We start from the raw sequence: 18,946 nt of genomic DNA, 5'->3' as shown, positions 1-18,946 counted from the left end.
GGGACCTCAAATGCAATTCCCCCGTCAACTCGGCAGAGAGCTCAGAACGAAAACGAACCCACCCCAGAGCAGCCACTGCCTTAAGATCTGTCCGAACGAGCGACTCCTCAACCCAGCTCAACTTCCCGACTTCCCAACTTCTCGGCTGCCTGAGCGACTGTCTCCACTGACTGGCCAGATCACTCGCATCCACATCCACATCCACATCCACAGCCACATCAGTATCCACATCGGCTGCGGCAACACCAACAACCTGGGCAAAATCAACAGCGACAGCAGCAACATCAGCTACGTCGACGATGACGGCGACACATGCTATGGGTACATAGCATAAAAATTACTTCCTGATTGTGTTACATGCACCCAGGACCGGTCCCGGCCTCCCCTCCCTCTCCATTACTTCCCTTTCGGACTCCCTCTTTCAGAATATTGCTTATTTTTACACTGCAACTAAAAGAGGGGGCTTTAAGCGCAAAGAAAAATGCCCATTTATCTCATCCATCTTTCCAACTATATATCTTTATGAAATTATAGTTATGATAGGTATAAAACAGTGGTATCTCTTTCGGTTGAAGAACAATAATTATATTCATTTAATATTTATTGAACGTATTTTATTTTAATTTATTAATTTATTTGTAATATTCATAAATATATCATGCTATCAAATTTTGTGACTGTTTCTACTTAATTCTTATGATAAAATTCAGATTTAGTCTATACTTTAAATACTTTTGAAATAAAAAAGCTCGATAAATTGGTTTTGCATTTAAGAAGTTAGGCCCTAATTTGCGCAGTGCATCGGCATCATTTCACATTCGTCTCTTGTACATACAAAGTGGTTGCTGCCCCAAGGCTGAAATGGGTACCGTGAGTGCAGAACAGGGGTCTAAACTGGGGGGAGCGGTAGGAACTTTGCGTGGGCCAATCTGCCGGCTAGGTGGCCCTCCCGGTTAAACAGTGTGACCCTCCATCTAGAGTCTGAATTCTAGAGCAACACCACCGGCAGAATCGAGATCCAGAGCAGCGCCAGATCTGTATCATTCAAAGTGTCAATGGACGCAAATTTACAAAATGTTTGCTGTTCGTACGCCTGCCATTGTTATATGGCGGGCATTTGGCGGGCCCATTGTCGCCCGGCACGTGTCGGAATCTCAGATCGGCGGCTCAAGTTCCGCTCCATTCCCGAATCGGGAATGGTGGTCCATGGTCGAATGGTCCATGGGCAGGGTTGAAAAATCCAGAGTGAAGCGGATGGGGGCAAGCGACGACCCCCGGAGGGCAAGTAACGTTTCTGCCTGTCATTTTTCTTCATGTTTATTTTTCGCTTACTGCATTTTCTGGCATTTAAGCCCCGCACTCTGATCCATCTGTCTTGGGCCGCCAGTTGGCGTTTGCCTTCTGAGCCGGCTGTTCGAGTTGAGTTTCTGTGTCAGCCCCAAACCCGGAGCACTTGTCGTGATTAGTTTAGAAAAATGTTGGCTATTAATTTGCTGCCTTGAGTAACACTTGTTATTTGGCTTCGCATTTCGCATATAATCTTGTCTGACCGCCTGGTGCCATGTGCGGCCGTAGATAATCTTTATGCGCCGCTCCAAACTCCGCATCGGTCTCAGTACCAGTCTCAGTCCCAGTCTCAGTCTAAATCTCAGCTATAAAGTCTCAGCCCCGAGACTACGAGTCGGCCATACAAATGGGACTTGGCTTTTAGAGCTTCAGAGTTTCGGAGCGAATTGTGCGGGTACGGTGGCCATGTGCTCTCATATCTAACAAGTGTTCATGTGTTTCTTTTTTGCCACGCTGCCGCATGTCTTGTGAAACGAGTCGAGATTGGTGAACTCTGCCCGGGGGGAACTAGATCAGAAAATCAGTATTGAAGCTGTAGAACAAATCGTAAAAAAAATGTTATAGCAAATAAATTTTAAATGTTTCCTGTGGTAATTCAAAAAATTAAGTTGAAAATTATTTATTTATATGCTTATATGAAATGTAAGCAGATATTTGCAATGAACCTTTTTTATTAGAGCAGAAAATTTGGTGGTACAATGGTACAATCACACATCCTGTTCCTTTGAAAAGCGAACTACAAACTAACTTTGGTTAATAACTAAAATACCTTAATTATTTATTGCAATGTTATTACGTTCCGTAATGAGTACATTATCAGTGTTTTATAAAAACTCCCATCAGATTGCAGCTTTATTATCTCACAGATATATACGCCTCAATACAGACAGCCGACCCAATCCATGCAGTTGCATAATCACAATCTTCTTCGGCTGTGGCGTGCATCCGTCAGGTTAATTAGTAAAATACCTGGTGACCAGGCACGTATTGCCATTTAAAAAGCATCAGTTATTTTTTTCTCTCCATTTTTCCGTAATTTTTTTGTTGATTAATCTCCACCTACTGCCGGCAACCGGTCGGTCGCATGTTTTTGTTCGATCTACAGTGGTGGATAAAATACTAGAACTAGTCGCAGCCTAGATACTCTTAGACTTAATCATTGTGCTTAAAAAATAAGTGTGTAATTTCAAAACAAAATTACCATTAATATCTATTAAGATAATAAGCATGTACGTGCTAACCAGCAAATTGATCAGATTTCAGAATTCTTTGAGATAAACAAATAAATACAAATTATAAGCTATTAAAATCTGTATCAAAGATAATTGAGACTTTGGTCAATTACTTACAAAGAATATTTATTTTTTAAAGCAGTTTTTCTGGTCTTATAAATTGCTGGCCATTCCACGTTTCCTTTTAGTCAACCTACCCCAACATTTTTGCGACTCATGGCCTCTCCCATTTTGGCTATTGTGCCCTAGCCAATCGATTACTTCCTGCATTTTTAAATGTCCTCCCCCCTTGACTCCCGGCAGTGGGCCAAATTAATCAAGCGTGTGCCAAAAAACTAAAAAAAAAAAAAAAGGGAGAGAAGAGGAATAAACCAGAAAAATTAAACGAAAAAAGGAGTTATAAATGAAAAATGCTGGACAATTGCATGGTTCGCTTACAGTGACTAATCGATTTTTGGAATTAAGTTGCGCCGCGGAAAGGAAAGCAACATTGCAACGGCAGCGGACGGTGAACGGTGGACGTTGGGGGAAACTCTGGAAAAATGTTTTGATATGGCCAGGCCAGATTCCACACCATGCGATTCCGTTGGTTCCATTCCGCTGCGTTGGGTCCTCAATGTCCGATGGCTCATTGTGGCTCTTTTTGGTCTGGTGGCTATTGATTTTTTACGATCCAAGTGGCCCCCACTAGGAGGAGGAAGACAACGCACTCGAATTGGAAGTATGCCAAGGCGGCGTGCCCACAGTTCACCCTACTATATAGCTGGGGCATACTATATACATACATATATGTATGTATATATTCCTGGGCAATGTGTCGGCAGATTTGTTTGTTTTCGCATTCAATTCTCGGTCGCTCGATTGGGTTTCCTTTGGCTGCTGACTGGCTGGTTGTGCGTTTGGAAATGTGCCAAAGTTCAATGCACGGCAATGCTCTAGCAAAATTTCGACTTGCGTTCGCATAGTTGAGATGCCACTAGAGACGGTCTAGAAATGTGCACGAAATTGCTGCGGATATTGATGGGGGAAAAGCCTTGAGTAGATGGTATTGACTTTTTATTTGCAATTTAGATCAAAGGGTGATGGGGAGAAGTTTGGGTAAATCTAAAACTTGAGATGGGAAAAGTAAAAATCTGTTAAAAATAAAGAACTTGCATTATAAATAATAAACAGTATCACAAATGGGTCCTTAAAGTGTTCCATGTTATTCAATTTCAATAATTATTGGGAATTCCCTAGCTCTTTTACTTATCACCATCATTAATTAAGTTTTTCCCAAACATCTAATTATAATTCCCTTCAAAATGCGCTGCATACTTTTAGGCACCCCCATATTTGTCATTATTCATTCACACCCCATATAGATGACCCATATCTATTATCATATTAAAATCGATTGCCTACTTTTGGTGTAAATCACTTTTTTTATACCCTTGCAGAGGGTATTATAATTTCAGTCAGAAGTTTGCAACGCAGTGAAGGAGACATCTCCGACCCTATAAAGTATATATATTCTTGATCAGCATCACTAGGCGAGTCGATCTAGCCATGTCCGTCTGTCCGTCTGTCCGTCTGTCCGTCCGTTTATATGCAAACTTGTCTCTCAGTTTTAAAGCTATCTGCATGAAACTTTCCCAAAAGTTGTCTTTCTATTGCAGGTAGTATATAAGTCGGAACGAGCCGGATCGGACGACTATAGCATATAGCTCCCATAGGAACAATCGGAAAAATAAATGAAAAAAAATTATAACTTTGCTGTTTTTTAATTTTTTGTTTAGTTCTTCGACATTTAGTAATGGTTAAATATTTCCGATTTACGGTTTAAATTTCATCAAAATCGGACGACTATAGCATATAGCTCCCATAGGAACAATCGGAAAAATAAATGAAAAAAATTATAACTTTGCTGTTTTTTAATTTTTTGTTTAGTTCTTCGACATTTAGTAATGGTTACATATTTCCGATTTACGGTTTAAATTTCATCAAAGTCGGACGACTATATCATATAGCTCCCATAGGAACAATCGGAAAAATAAATGAAAAAAAATTATAACTTTTCTGTTTTTTAATTTTTTGTTTAGTTCTTCGACATATAGCAATGGTTAAATATTTCAGAATTATGGTTTAAATTTTATCAAAATCGGACGTCTATATCATATAGCTCCCTTAGAAATAATAAAAATATATAAAATAACTATCAAATAATTGGGCTGCAAATCATCATAGCTTCAATGTTTTTAAACATATACGAAAGTAAATCATAATTTTAATGTTTTCAAAAATGTTTAATTCTTGCAATAGCTGCAAGGGTATATGAACTTCGGCTTGCCGAAGTTTGCTTTCTTTCTTGTTTTTATTTGATTTAAAATGAATCCTGATCTTCTTCGTCGTTGCTTTGCATATAGTGGACAAACTGATCGGCCATATGCCAGTACCAATGCAATTTGACCAGTTCCAAGCCACCCTTATCAGCAATCCATATCTGACCATTCTCCGATCTCTCGATGGCACTGACAATATTCTGACCACAAACAGATGTCGGTTGGCAGGGAGCTCGACGCAGGCGATTGGCAAAGGATTGTCCGTATTCCAAAAAGGCTTTCAACTCCCTATCCACAAAAACCCTGGTAGGACCACAACAAACCGCTATGACAGCTACTCCGTTTTGGGAATAGTAAAGAGGGTCCTACAGAAAAATATATACATATATAAAAAAATGAAAGATATGCAATGCAAATAAATGTATTACACTCACCGCCAGACTTCGCGTAAACCCAATCACACCGAATTTGGAAGCACTGTAGGCACAGAAGACTGGCGATGGATCCAATCCAATGACAGAGGTAACATTCACAATCAGACCACCAGATCCGCCCATTTTTCTGTCCATATAGGGCAAAACCGTGGCCACAGTGTTCATCATTCCAGTTAGATTTGTATTGATGGTGGCAGTAATGTTATTCTCGTCGCACAAAGTCGCTCCATTGATCAGCACATCGATATAGTCCATTTGAACCATCACCTCATCGAAGTACTGCTTCATATCCTCCCTGGCCATGGTCACATCGTAGGTCCAGAAAAATATCTGGGTACTCGGCTTGATCGACTGTAGCTGGGCAATGGCCTGTGGGTTCTCTACACTCTGTAAAATGGCCAGTTTCTAAAAAGGTAAAACCCTTTTTTAAACTTGTAATTCAAATTCAAATTTTTCAAAGGGATTTAAGTCCTATTCATCTCTATATAGGTATTTGCAATCTTTTTTTAATTAGAGTTTATCGGTTTACCTTATTCTTTAAAGCGAAAAATGGTTAACCTTGTGATTAAAAATACCTTATCAATTAAAATAGGCTTTTATTGGACAAATATGATACGATATCAAGTCATCTGTAAATACCATCTAAACTGCATTCTTGTCAAATATCACTTCAAAAACACCCTGACAATCGAAAGTGCTAAATTTGTCAGCAAAATCTAAGCCAAACTGAAACATAAACTTAATTGTTGCAGCCCGCGAAACAAACATGAAAAACTCATTAACTTAATTAGTTTCGACAGCGACTTGTTGGACTAGTTTCAAGTTCGAGTTTGAGTTCGACCTGGGTGGAACCAGTAAGCCAGAGCCCCAAAGTCCGAAGCCCAGAGCCCAGCTGTCCGCTCACTCACCGCTATGTTCTTGGTCATGAGAATCTTGCTGGTCTCCAGTGCAATTCCTCCGCAATCCGCCACATAGCAGACATGCTTGCCCGTCAAATCGAACATTCTTTCCCGCTTTCGACGACTTCTGTTCTACGACTGATTGGCAGAGCAACTGGCCCTGCTTTGTGCCACTCCCCTTTATCTATTTTAATTAAACAGAGGGCTTATCAATTTGGATTTGAATTTCTCAATTTTCTTCGAGAGTTTTATTATCGTATTAGAGGGGGAGAGTGTGAGTGTGCGTCGAATCAGCCTTATTGCTTTGCGTGGAATATCTATGAACTAATGTTGTGTGCTTTCGGGTGGAGTATCACATTTAGATGCCCGAGTCCCAGTGCTTGGTCCACTGGATGGGCTCCAGAGTGCCCAAGTCCAGTTTCCAGATGGCACCGTTCTGGTTCAGCTCGATGGCCTTCACAAAGTTCTCAGCGCAGGCCAGTGTGGGCTGGGTGGGATGGGCCAGCAGCTTCTCGGCCACCTGGGGCTCCACATCCAGCCAGGAGTTGAACTTGTGCACCAGGGTGGTGCGGGTGATGCCGGGATTCACGGTGTAAGCTGTGACGCCGGTAATGGGGGCCAGTTTCTGTGGATTATACATAACCTTTGTTATTTTCCCTCAACAAAAAATGCTACTCTTGGTAAACTTACCGCCAGGGAGCTGGTGAAGTTGACCACGGCGGCCTTGGTGCCGGAGTAGACGGGCACCTGGTAGATGGCATTGAAACCCGTCACCGAGCCAATGTTGCAAATGATGCCACCGGGGCCGCCCTTGCGCTTGTCCCAGAACTCCATAATGGCCGTCGTCGTGTTGACCAGACCGGTGTAGTTGACGGCAATGGTGCGCTCAATCTGGTGATCGTCCAAAATGCCAGCTCCGTTGATCAGGATGTCGACGGTCTTCAGCTTGGCGAGGATGGTCTTCAGCAGCTTGGTGGTCTCGGCAATGGGCACGGTCACATCGTAGGGATAGAAGGTGACGGTCACCTTGGGATTGATTGCCTTCAGCTCGGCAATGGCAGCCGGGTTGTCAATGCGGTCCAGGATCACCAGGTTCTACATACAGGGAATTTCGATTATTAAGACTCCATCTCTTAGAGCACACTGAGTGGCTACCTTGAGGTCCCGCTTGACCAGCTCCTTGCTGGTGTCCAGGCCAATGCCTCCCAGACCGGCCACGAAAATGACGTTCTTGTTGGTCAGTGTAGTCGACATGGTGACTTCTTAAGCTGGCTCCTTCGATCTGTGGCGATGGGAAGAGGGCTCGGTTAGTTGTTGGTTTCCAGATTGCCACGGCCCCGTATTTATAGGAAGATCTTCCCACTTTAAGCTCCGGTTACGTAGAGCTTTCCATTATCTTTCGTTACGCGATGGGCTATTTTGACTGCGCCGCCAGCGTTGGCAGCGCTGCCTAGCTTAAGGTTTATTTTTACTTTTATATTTTGGCACATTTCGGTTTGTTTTTATTTGAGATCTTGTACCGGCAAAGCTTTATGTGTGTGTATGTTCATAATTTTTGCCGCACTATGTCTAATGTTTGGAAAATTACTGCTGGTCTGCACGCGCTTTGTTTTTGAGATAGCTAACGGATGCCTAATTTTAGAAATTAACTAACAGTTTATTTTCTTAGAAATTTTAATTAAACAATGAACTAAAATTTTTAGTGAAGGCGGTGTTTTAATGACACTTTTAAAATTACGAATTTAACCAGGACTTATAACTAGTTTTAATTTTTAAAGCTTTTTTTAAAAACATTTTTATTATCATTTATATTTATCAAATTGACATACTCGTTTGTATGCAAATTATAAAGTTATTAAAGCAAATTGTTTAATAAATTCAATTAATTTAGACTTCCCATTCAGTGTGGTACTTATTACTTACTTGATCAATTTAAATTTAAAGAAATGCAAGTACTCGTTGACCGGTCTGCTGAACTGCAACTGACAACTGCACTGAGACAATAATCGGTGTTTTTGACTTTTGCAGCGCCTTAAATAGTTTTCTGTAGTGGGGGCGACTGCTGTCGACGTCGTCGTCGACATCGGCAGCGGTGCTCAAATGATTTGTAATATGTAAAATGCAATAGGAATACGAAAACAAATGATCTGCAAATAAAGGCTGAGTGAGAATAGAAAATCGAACAGCAGAGAGTCCACAAGAAAAAAACGATTTTTTAAAAGATATTTAATATAACTTTATTTATAAAACTGTAGAAAATATTGGACAAAGTAATACAACAAAGTTGTTTATTTATTTCTTATATTAAGAGTTATTCACGTTAGTTTAAAATTATATATTTATACGATTGGAAAAACAACAACAACTTTGGCCGAGACAAAACAGACTTGATTTTAAGCAATAATGTCAAATCCTAAAAGTAATTCTCAAGGCAAAACAGAAAAAAGTTGTCTTTAATTCTTAGTGAAACTTGTGTTTTCAAGTGTAGAGCCTCATACAAAATAGTACGAGCTTTAACCTTGTGAATGTCAGGCATAGCTAGCAGAAGTGTAGAAAGATCCAGGCTTGTGTTGTTGCTGCGGTCGCAATTGAACTTCGGCTTAATTTGCATACGTACAAGTCAGATAGAGACCCCTAGGTATTCAGAGGGGTTGAAGGGTTAGCTGGAGGCAGCGTAGAATCAATCTGGAAAAGTAGGAAAGTACGAAACACGCCCCCTTAAAGCAGCTCATTAGCAATCTCGCTTGACCGCAACTGCGAAGTGCGACCAAGCCCACTTTGTAGCCGAGCTGGAATATCGGTTTCAAGTGCAGCAGAACATCAACAGTTAAAAGTTAACCCATGTTTAAATTACAGGCCTTGAAAGCGGAAAACTAAAAGCAATATTTGAATACAACCAAACAAAAATTTTCATAGAAACTTAACTATGTTTCTGTTCTTCTCAAAATAACATAAGATAAAAAAATCCTATTGATTTAGTTCCTAAAATTCTCCAGTACGAGTCAAGGGGTTAAATTAAATGAGGGAGGTGGCTATGATATGTGAGTTGAGAGGCAAAAATATAAAGCTTTCAATTTGCATACAACAATGTTGAACCTGTTTTTTATATGGAAAGATATAAGTGTTCGCTTTGTGAGTGCAGTGCAAAGATGTGGGCGACAATCTTTATATCAGACCTAACCGGACGCTAAATTATTTATAAAAGTTGAATATATTTTCATTTTGTTTGTTCCTATTAATTTATTCATATTTATATTCCTTCTTATTGATAATTTTTGGGGGTCGCACTGAGCGTTATCACTTGACAGGAATGGTCACTTGGAGAGTGCATGTTAGGAAAAATTCGGTCACTGATAAAGATTTTCAGCTCGCAAGTTTCCCACCATCAATAACTCATTTTCCGAGTTGACCCACTAATTGAACGAGTTGCTCGGCTGCCTTGGCAACTGCCCGGGAAATGATATAAACAACATCGTCTGACTCTTCGCGCCTCCAGACGTTAACTTAATACGGCCTAAAATTGTCTAGGCTACAGTTTTCCTTATCAGCAGACGTGAAAAATATGGCATTCACATGCAAATATAGGAAAAAAGTAAATAAACGAAAATCTATTTGTTTATCTTTTTTCTGAGACACGTCAAAAGGAAAACTATTTATAGAATTATTTGTTATTTTTTGATTTTATTAAATCTACCTAATGAAAGATTCTAAGCAAACATTTCTTAAAATATATTTATGTTTTGGTGATAATTAATCTTTCAAAAATATGTTTCTTTAAAATGAATTAAAATAGTATTACATAATGTTAAATATTTTGGTTTCTATTGCAAATGGTCAGTTAAAAGATAATATTTATGGTTCGAAATTTGACCATAGTTCATATTATATATATATAATATAATAAAAAATAATAATAAGTAGGTGAAATCTTTTTCTCCGTGCGCACTGTACGGTGGCAAGTGTGCGCCTTATCGGCTTGGCCCCCAAGTCTGGCCGCCGGTGACATTCAACCTCTGCGGGGGTAATGACGCCAACGGCGTACCTGTCAAAACCGATTTACACTAGCTCTCACATCAGCACAGCACACTCACGCCCATAAGTATACGTTCGGCAGCATTGAGATGTCGTTCCCCGGGCTAATTAAACCAAGTGGCATTGTCTTCCCGCTGTGAGTGTCTGTGTCTGCCTATTGAAACGAAACTGGGGCTTCTAAGCGACGCGGTCTAAGCTGCTTACCTCTAGTACCATATATTAGGGCAGAAGTGGGAAACGTGAGGATGTGCGGCTAATATGAACATTTGGGGCGTGGTTTCCATTGCATCTCGATGCTAGCATAATCTAATTTACTATTCCACTGCCTGACCTATTTGACTTCTGCCAATCTCGCGACAGCGAAAAGGAGGAAATCAACCTGGTTTGACGTAATTGAGTGCAGAGATTCTTTCCCGCGAGCTGATCAGGTTTCTCTGTACGCTTGACTTTTCTTTGGGGTCTCTGGGAAAACCGCACAACGATTTCCTCATATTATTTTCCTATGGCAATTTGATAATTTATTAAGTAAATTAACATAAATCATTAAGGTGTTATATATTTTTTCGTTAATTATAACAGCTTTAATGTCATCTTGAAATGACTTACTAACACTGCTAGACCAAAGATACTTAAAATAAAAACAATATTTCGAATAGTTGTATCTTTTATTTATGTCCAAATTTCTGACTTTTTTGTAAGGGGGTATATCATCATTTTTTGCAGAAATTTGACAATCTGAAAAAATTAAACTAATTAACTGTGAATGCCTATGATTGGAAATTTTATTACTTTGACCATTATTTCCTAGGGTTCTGACACAAAAACCAAGTTTTTAATGTGTTTTTTGGGATTTTTTTGCAACCACAAAGTTCTGATCACCCAAAAGAAAGCTCGTCAGGTCTAAAAAAATCGTTACCTCTCACTTCATTAATCCCAACATACTTGTAGCCTCAAACATCCAATAGATTCGATTCAATATTTATGAATTCAATGCCAAAAAAAAAGACGAAGTGAAAAAAATAGTACTAGAAATATAAAGAACTAGAGAGTAAAGTGAAAAATGGTGCTGCGGCTTGATTATTCGTGTGCGAGTTCCCTTCTTCTAGGCCTTATAAATAAAACGGCCGACACACCTCGGCACTCCACTCACACTCACAGTTGGGTGGGGAGAAATCAACTTTAGGGAGTTGCAACGAGCAACTTGCAACTAGAGACTTGCAACTTGCAACGCATTGGGGCAACAGAACTCAACGTCATCTTCGCTGAAGGTTGAGCTTAATTTGCTTTGACTTTTAGCAATTTGCATAAATATCAGACACACGTTGAGTCCTACACCCTTGTGGCTGTTGCACGTTTGTTATGATTCTGGCAACCGACAATAACAATCAGAATCAGATCCAGATCCGCACCGAATCAGTGCCAATGCAAAGGCGAAGGCGTTGGGGCTTGGTTACCTTTCATGGGAATGACAACGCCAGAAAATATATGAAAGAACGAATTATAAAGGAATTATGATTTCTGTCGGGGGCGTTGAACATTACTTAACCCCCCGACTTACTCTATCTCTCCTCGCCTATTCTTGCCCCACCTTTTTGTAAAGCAAATTGCAAGCGACAATGCAAATTTGTTTTAAAGTGATGTGGCTAAGTAAAGAATCTTCTAATCATTTAGTCTCATGTTGATACTTGCAACTGAAAGTGATTAAATGTTAATCTTATTAATTATATTAATTAATATTTTCTTATCAACATTGTGTTTCTTTTTTTTTATTTCTAGCGCTGGCAGAGGAGGTGGTTTGTTCTCTACGACGATGGCGAGCTGACGTATTCGGTCGATGATTATGTATGTATACTTAAATAATTATATTTTTGTAAAAATTTATTTAAAATGTTTTCAATATATTTTACATACAGCCCGAAACCATACCGCAGGCGTGTGTCGACATGACCAAAGTGCTGGAGGTGACCGGCGCCGCGGAGGTCACAGGTCACCCCAACTCCATCGCCATAACAGCCCCCGAGCGCGTAACCTTTGTGAAGGGCACCAGCTCTGAGGAGTCCCAATGGTGGCTCAACATCCTGGCCGCCTTTCCCAAGTCGAAGGGTCGCCACAAACGGAGTGCCACCCTGCCCGGCGGTCAAGTTGTGGGCAGTCTGCGTCAGTCGAACAATGGCGATCCATCGCTCTCCACGAAGTTGGGCAATCGCCACAGCTCATATCACAAGGACACGCTCACGTCCTCCCAGTCGGCCGGCAATCTGCTGAGCACTTTGGATCTGGGTCCCAGCTCCACGAAAACCGGTGGTTCCGCTCTGACCAGCACGCAGTCCGGTGGTCTCGCCGACGACGAGGAGGATGACGGCGTGGAGACTGGCGAGGATGTCGACGAGGAGGACGAGGAGGATGAGACGGTGCCCCGGAAGTCGAAGACTGTCAACATTGGCGGCCAGGACGAGAACAATCGGAATGCCGGCAACGAGATCACAAATCGGGGTGAGTGAATATAAAGCACTTTAATTTATAAGAATTTGTTTTTGTTTCTTAACATCACAATTTATATTGTGTTGCAATCCTTTTTTTATCTTTATTTTTTTAAATTTTGATGCTCAGGTATTAAAATCATTTTTGAAGACCCAAAAGTGGTCCAAGTTGTTAGACTTCAGCAAAAACACAAACCTTTTAATGGCCATAAGCTTTACGCTGAATATACTCCCTTTCTTATTAACTGTTTTAGTTGAAACATTAATATGTTGCTCCTATATCTTTATATTTTATTATGATAATTTTTAAATCGATCCAGATTTATCTGTTGTTAGAATAATGCTTAAAAATGTATGGTTCCATGAATAACAAGCTTGATTACGTAGTCTATAGTTTTATAAGTAATTTACTAGTCAACAAAGTAATGAATCGTGGCAGAGCACCAGCTCATTTGTCTTTATGTAATAAAGATGATGAAACTGACTTTTACTTTTTGAGGAAAATGGCTCTCAAGTTTAGGTATCTTTTGCCCTGCATTTCCAACCTTTTTTTTCCTTTGGTTGGAGTATAGTTTAGTTCGGTTGGGCTCCTATCGGCTGCTATAATTTTTATGATCATTTATGGCTCGCAGCAATCAAAATTATCAACCTCGGCCCAGACGGACAGAGTCAGCCTCGGCTGAGGGATAGGGATATTTCCGGGGGGACAGGGTACCGGCTGATGGAGATGGAGAGTTGGAGCTGAAGTTGAAGATGGAGGGCAGTGCGTGCAGCTAGTTAAAGCCGCAGCCACGAAATTAACCTTGAATTCACACACAAACACAGGGACAAACGTGCAGCAGCAGGGCTTTTGCCGACGAGGGATCCCCGCCACTACTTAAGATCGTATAATGGTAGGCTTCATAAATTTTCTTTAGATCCCAGCAGACTCTCGCCAACTCGCACTCACACACACCATCGAGTGGATCGAGTGGAGTTGGTCCGTTGCCGGATCGGTTGGTGGTTGTAGTCGGTAATTGCAGTTACTGTGAATGTTCTCACATACATTGCTGCAGGATACTTGTTCATGGAAAAATGATATTCACGCTTAAATTATAGTGTGTCTGCCCTCAGATCCGTTGTTGTGCCATCACGGATGGATCCCTTGGCCCAACTCCCTGCCTGGTCGCAAATTCAAGGCTCAGCATCCACATCAAATGGCATTATTCCGTTGATAAATCGCCAGTTAAATACGTGAACCAGTTCGAAGGTAGAGCCCTCGAAATGGAAAGCGAAAATGTACTATGCATCTAGACAATAACTTTGGAAGAGCCAATGTGAAAAATGTACATATATACATGTACAATGTTAATGAAAAGTAGATTTAAAATTGTTCGTTAGATTTTCAATATGCTTACTGTGAGGTACTTAAATTTATTGGCAACTTCAAGTAATAATCTGAAACTAAATAATTCTCAGTATATTTGTAAAGCCACTGAATTTAAAAGAATTTATTTATAAATATTACATTAATCCGAGTTACAAATGAATACAATTTGTTTATCCGGAGAAACCTTATAATAATAATAGTTCTGGAGAATGCATTTGATTATTGCACGTACCTGCGGAAAGTACCGCTTCTGGAGCCACTCTAATGGTCAGTTTTCACACTCGCATTTGCCACCTTTTTCGATTAGCGATGCACCGTTGGCTAGTGGCATAGTAATGGGTCTGGAGAGGCCGAGATCACTTACCAGGTAGGACTCTAGGGCATTTGGCTCACTGGCTTCGCGGAGCTGGGTGCTGACACAGACTAATTACATTCCATCAATAAGCAAAATTGTGCGGCAAATGAGGCAATTCATTGTTCGGCCGACCATTTTCTGAATGGGTGTTAGGATGTGGATGTGGTTGTGGTTGTGGATGTGGGGAAAAAGCTCTTAAAATGCACAACGACAAAGATTATAAACTGTCTACACCTAATAGCCGTCGGCAGGCCAATGTCAGGCCGGGGCCAACTGAAATATTTTCCAAGTCAGTGCCACATGATAGCCCCTCTGGACATGGGTCCACCATCCATGTGGCTATGTACGTGTCTGCGTAGGGACTTGTAATGGGCAAAGTTTCACGGCAAAGTGAATAATTACAGTGCAAATAAATCTCGGGGCCTGGTGTGGAAAGCCTCTCTGCTTTGCTCTACTCTGTGGATTAGTTTAGAAATTTCAACAGCCCCTTTGGCAGAGGTGACGAAATGTAGCTCTGCAACTTGCCAAAGTAACCAGCGATTAAACGCCCCAAAAAAATAAATCCCCAGACAAATCCCAGGCCAACAATCAAAGCATCAACCTAGGGCCCATTGCAACCAAACAAGTTTCCAAAGAAGTTGGAGTTTCACAAGAATTAAGTGCTAGATTGTAATACAATGACAAATTGTAAATTACAAGAGGATGAGCAGCAGTAACTACTTATGATTGCAACAAAGTAGCTGAGCATTCCATTAATCAGATGCACTGGAAATAATTACAAATTAGCTAGGTTATTTTTCCCAACAGTAGTTTTATTAAAATGTATACTTAAATATTTTGCTTAACATGTTTTCAATATTCTTTTAAATTGTAGTTTTGTTTTTTAAAATAATGTAGCCACTATATCTGTACATAGTTTATTTTTATTACTAATAAGATTTTTTTAAATAACCTTTTCAACCTGAATCATATCAAAACACTGAACTCAGCGGACGAATTTCAAACCGTTTTCATTTCTGAGTTTATAATTATGTTTACCAACATTAACCTATGACCATTTTCCTTAGTGTAAGTTTGACATAGAAGTTGCATTTGAACTATCTGCCAAGCGTTGTTATCGCTGCCTAACCTTCATACTATATCAATCCCTAATTGCAACCCTTTGCAACATTGTAGGATACGTATGGGTTTTAAGAAAGAGTTTCCATTAGTTGTGCCGCGAATTCATTATCTTTCTATTGAGGAGCCCCCATTATGAGCCACACAGAAAAGGCATGTTAACAAACGTGGTTAGGAGGATCCAGCTCCATTGAAGCCGGACAACTTCTGTGCAAATGCAAAATGACAGCGCGCGGTACACGGTATGGGCCAGGAGGTGCGTCTCGGCAGCTAACGATGCAGGCTCTGCGATTTACGAGACTCTAGAACGCCAGAGCTCCAGAGTTCCAGAGTTCCACAGCTCTAGAGCCCAAGAAGCGGCAGCCCCGCCGCTACCGCCACCGCCACCATCACCTATAACCAATCAATATTCATAAGTGTAACGACTTGCAAGCAAAATTTATGCAACAAGTTGGGGTCCGGTCTGGCAGGGTTTATATTTTTTTCGTTTTTTCGCTTTTTCGGGGAGAGGGGGCGGGGCCTTGGTCAGTTAGAAATTTTTCAAAGTCATCGTGTGAGGGGAGCCTGGGGCAGCAGGTAAGGGGAACTAAGGTTGTTTCAACGGGCGGGAGCGATTCCAATCCAAAGGCAATTTTCGCTTTCGTTCGCCCAAAAGGCAGAGTCGAGCAGGTAAATCAACTTGCAATTTGATTATTTATTACGTCTGAGGCGGAGCTTCACTGAAAAAGTACGGCGAATATCGGGGATTCGAGGCGATCGGGAGTTGTTTTTTGCAGGAAGCCCGGCCATGATTGAGTGGGTTGTTCTGAGTGCGCTTAATTGTGGCCATAATTAATCAAATGCTGTTAATTAAAGAAATGAAAAAAGTCGCCACCAGAGACAATTCCAAAAATCCCGCAGCTGTATATGTATATCCCTCGACCCTCCTCCTACCAGTTTGGACTATATTGTCCCGCCGTCAGAGTTCCTCATCTGCCATTGGAACCATAATTATAGGGCTCTCTGCATCAGCAGCGGCAGCGGCATCAAGCCACTTGCCAGCCCATATATCTGCGAACACTGTTTTTATCAACTTAATTACACTTAGCACCTTACGCGTCTTCTCTTTCTCTTTTTTTTTTTTTGCCCCACTGGACTCTGTGGTGGCTGATTTGATCTTGAACTTGAAAGCGCGTAGTAAAAGCCACAATAAATATTAAATGGTGCAAAACACATCAAGGGCAGGCCACAAGAGCGAAACAAAGAGCCACAGATAATAAAGCAGCAAGTGGGGATGGTTTTATGGGCAACTCCTGCGAGGCATCAAGAAACGAATGAGGAATGACCTGTAAACTGCTGCATCTGCTGCATAGATGATTTTTATTGTTCACGCCCTAGGGACTCTTTAATTTAGTAATTTTAAAATTTAAATTAAGAAAAATGTGATTTATGGCAAGCTAACTTGTCAGACGGTCCTGTAGTCCTTCAAGCATTATTTTTTTACTTACTGGTTACTGTTGGAACCTAAAGGTGGCTTAAATTAAAGTATTTATACCCTTAAAGAAAATTATTTGCATTTTGAGTGAAAGGCTCAACTTTGAAAGTATTTAATAGAAATTATAAGTATTGGTATTCAAATGATAGTTGAACTGAATTCATTCTATATATTGAACTTAAAAGCGATTATTAGTTTATTACATTTTTTTACATTTTGAATACAAAAAATATGAGACCAAGTGATCAATCAGCAGACTTTTTATATATTTCAGACTTTCAAGTGATCATTAGTTTGTTGTGTATTTATTTTATACCCTTAAGATCTGGAGCTCGTACCAAACTCATATTTCAGAGGATCCCTGACCGCACCATCGTAAACATAATGAGTCCCATTCGGGTAGTAAAGTACCATTGTCCTTCTGTCCTTCCACTCGACTATGTGTAATATCATAAGCATTATAAATTCCATTGCTGACATAGTCCCAGCCCCGATCCCGGTCCCGATCCCGATCCTGAACCCGATTCCGAACCCTAATCGACGTAGCGTCGCCAGGGCCACTTTGGTCAGCCCTTTGGTTTTGTGCGATGGGCCGACAAGTCGACCAATTAAAGGCATACCCCGTGTCCATCGCCATCGCCATCGCCGCAGTTAGCACAGTAACCTTGAACCTGCTCGGTGAGTCAGTCAGTCAGTGCCCAGCTCCGATTCTGTCAGAGTTTGAGCTGGATCCCCATACCCATACCCCCACCCCATTGCCGACCAACAAGCTTTAGCCGTGCATCCGTATCTGCAGCTGGAGTTCAGAGGCTGCTGGTCCACCTCCTTTCGCTTTTCGCAACAGCTCAATAATCAAGATAAACGCCGCAGAGCAGCCGAAAAGCGACCAACCTGTTCGACTGACCGAATTGATGCGCACTCAGAGACCAAGATCGAGACCCAAGCTCAGCTACAGTCCTCCAGTGCTCCAAGACGCCCGACTTTATGGCCAGTCGCAAATTTGTATCATAATCATAATAAACCTAAATGTGGCGGCTGGCTGGAACAAACAGGTCGTGGGCAGAACTCACTCACTTGCGCGTCTAAATATATATTTTGTAATCACATATTTTATGGGACAACTCGGAGCTGCCTCTCGTCTGGTTCGTCTCCGATGGTTCGTCCTCGACTTGTTTGGGTGTTAATAAAATTATGGCACTCTGCTCTCGGGATCTTTCCAGTCAGCCAGTCAGCCATCCAACCATCCAGCCAGTCTTATCGCGATCACTCGTATCCCCTTACAATGCACCGTGTGCCCGTTTTAATAATTTTATTATATTTGCCCGCACATAACTTGGCTCTCTCGTCGCGTTTTACGGCCCAATGCTGGGCATAAATATTGTTAGGGGTGGAGTTCCTACGAATCCTCAATCCTCTATCCTCGATCCTCAATCCACCATCCACACGATCCTCTGTCTAAGTTAATTTCAGTCAATAACATTGATATGGTTTGCCAGACAGCCGGCCAAATGAAATTACCGACATGCTCATATTTCAAAGTATTTAATGAAGACGTTGAGCCAATTACAGGAAAAGAATGTGTAGATTGCTGGCCAAGGTTTGTTTTGGGCTAAGGCTGATGGGCAATTTATGATCCTTGATCACCGCCAAGATCGTAAACCTATAGTTGCCTGATTGTCTGTCTAAACGATATTCTTTTTATAATTTAATGTTGGTTTGTTTAATACCAATAAAAGCTTTATAATATAATAGTGTTGCTAATAAAATCACTAGAATCAAGTTTTGAAAACAATTTTAAAGGTGTATTGAAGCTTTATTGAATAGTTTAGATGCCTTTAGAAATGATTTCAAAATGAAAGTCATTTCTGTGGCACCCTTTTCGAT

The 18,946-nt window shown here is 40.9% G+C and overlaps 2 protein-coding genes across 3 annotated transcripts in view; one reads left to right on the top strand and one right to left on the bottom strand.

The window, feature by feature from the left end:
• Positions 1–18,946, top strand: part of LOC108138741 (protein outspread) — an 86,422-nt gene that overhangs the window by 61,648 nt on the left and 5,828 nt on the right. For both annotated transcript variants that reach the window (XM_017261135.1, XM_017261136.1), the window contains exons 3-4: positions 12,042–12,107; positions 12,179–12,758. In XM_017261135.1, the coding sequence (XP_017116624.1) occupies positions 12,042–12,107; positions 12,179–12,758 (646 nt within the window). The remainder of the gene's footprint in view (positions 1–12,041; positions 12,108–12,178; positions 12,759–18,946) is intronic.
• LOC108138744 (alcohol dehydrogenase-related 31 kDa protein) lies at positions 4,927–8,287 on the bottom strand. Its single transcript, XM_017261138.2, has 7 exons — positions 8,157–8,287; positions 7,389–7,515; positions 6,924–7,328; positions 6,595–6,858; positions 6,243–6,365; positions 5,335–5,739; positions 4,927–5,265 (listed from the first exon to the last, which is right to left on the bottom strand). Exons 2-7 carry the CDS (start codon positions 7,485–7,487, stop codon positions 4,942–4,944), a joined length of 1,620 nt encoding a protein of 539 aa, XP_017116627.2. The 5' UTR covers positions 7,488–7,515; positions 8,157–8,287; the 3' UTR covers positions 4,927–4,941.

This window comes from Drosophila elegans, unplaced genomic scaffold (genome assembly GCF_018152505.1).
Source record: "Drosophila elegans isolate 14027-0461.03 unplaced genomic scaffold, ASM1815250v1 contig_814, whole genome shotgun sequence".
Classification (NCBI taxonomy): domain Eukaryota; kingdom Metazoa; phylum Arthropoda; class Insecta; order Diptera; family Drosophilidae; genus Drosophila; species Drosophila elegans.
This window is presented reverse-complemented; position numbering and strand designations above follow the sequence as displayed.

What these genes read in the sequence shown, in the direction of transcription:
- LOC108138744 (XM_017261138.2), bottom strand. Translation starts at nt 7,487, where the DNA reads ATGTCGACTACACTGACCAACAAGAACGTCATTTTCGTGGCCGGTCTG. An exon ending in ACTTCACCAGCTCCCTGGCG is followed by an intron (nt 6,859 to 6,923) that starts GTAAGTTTACCA and finishes TATAATCCACAG; the next exon opens with AAACTGGCCCCCATTACCGG. An exon ending in TCATGACCAAGAACATAGCG is followed by an intron (nt 5,740 to 6,242) that starts GTGAGTGAGCGG and finishes TTACCTTTTTAG; the next exon opens with AAACTGGCCATTTTACAGAG.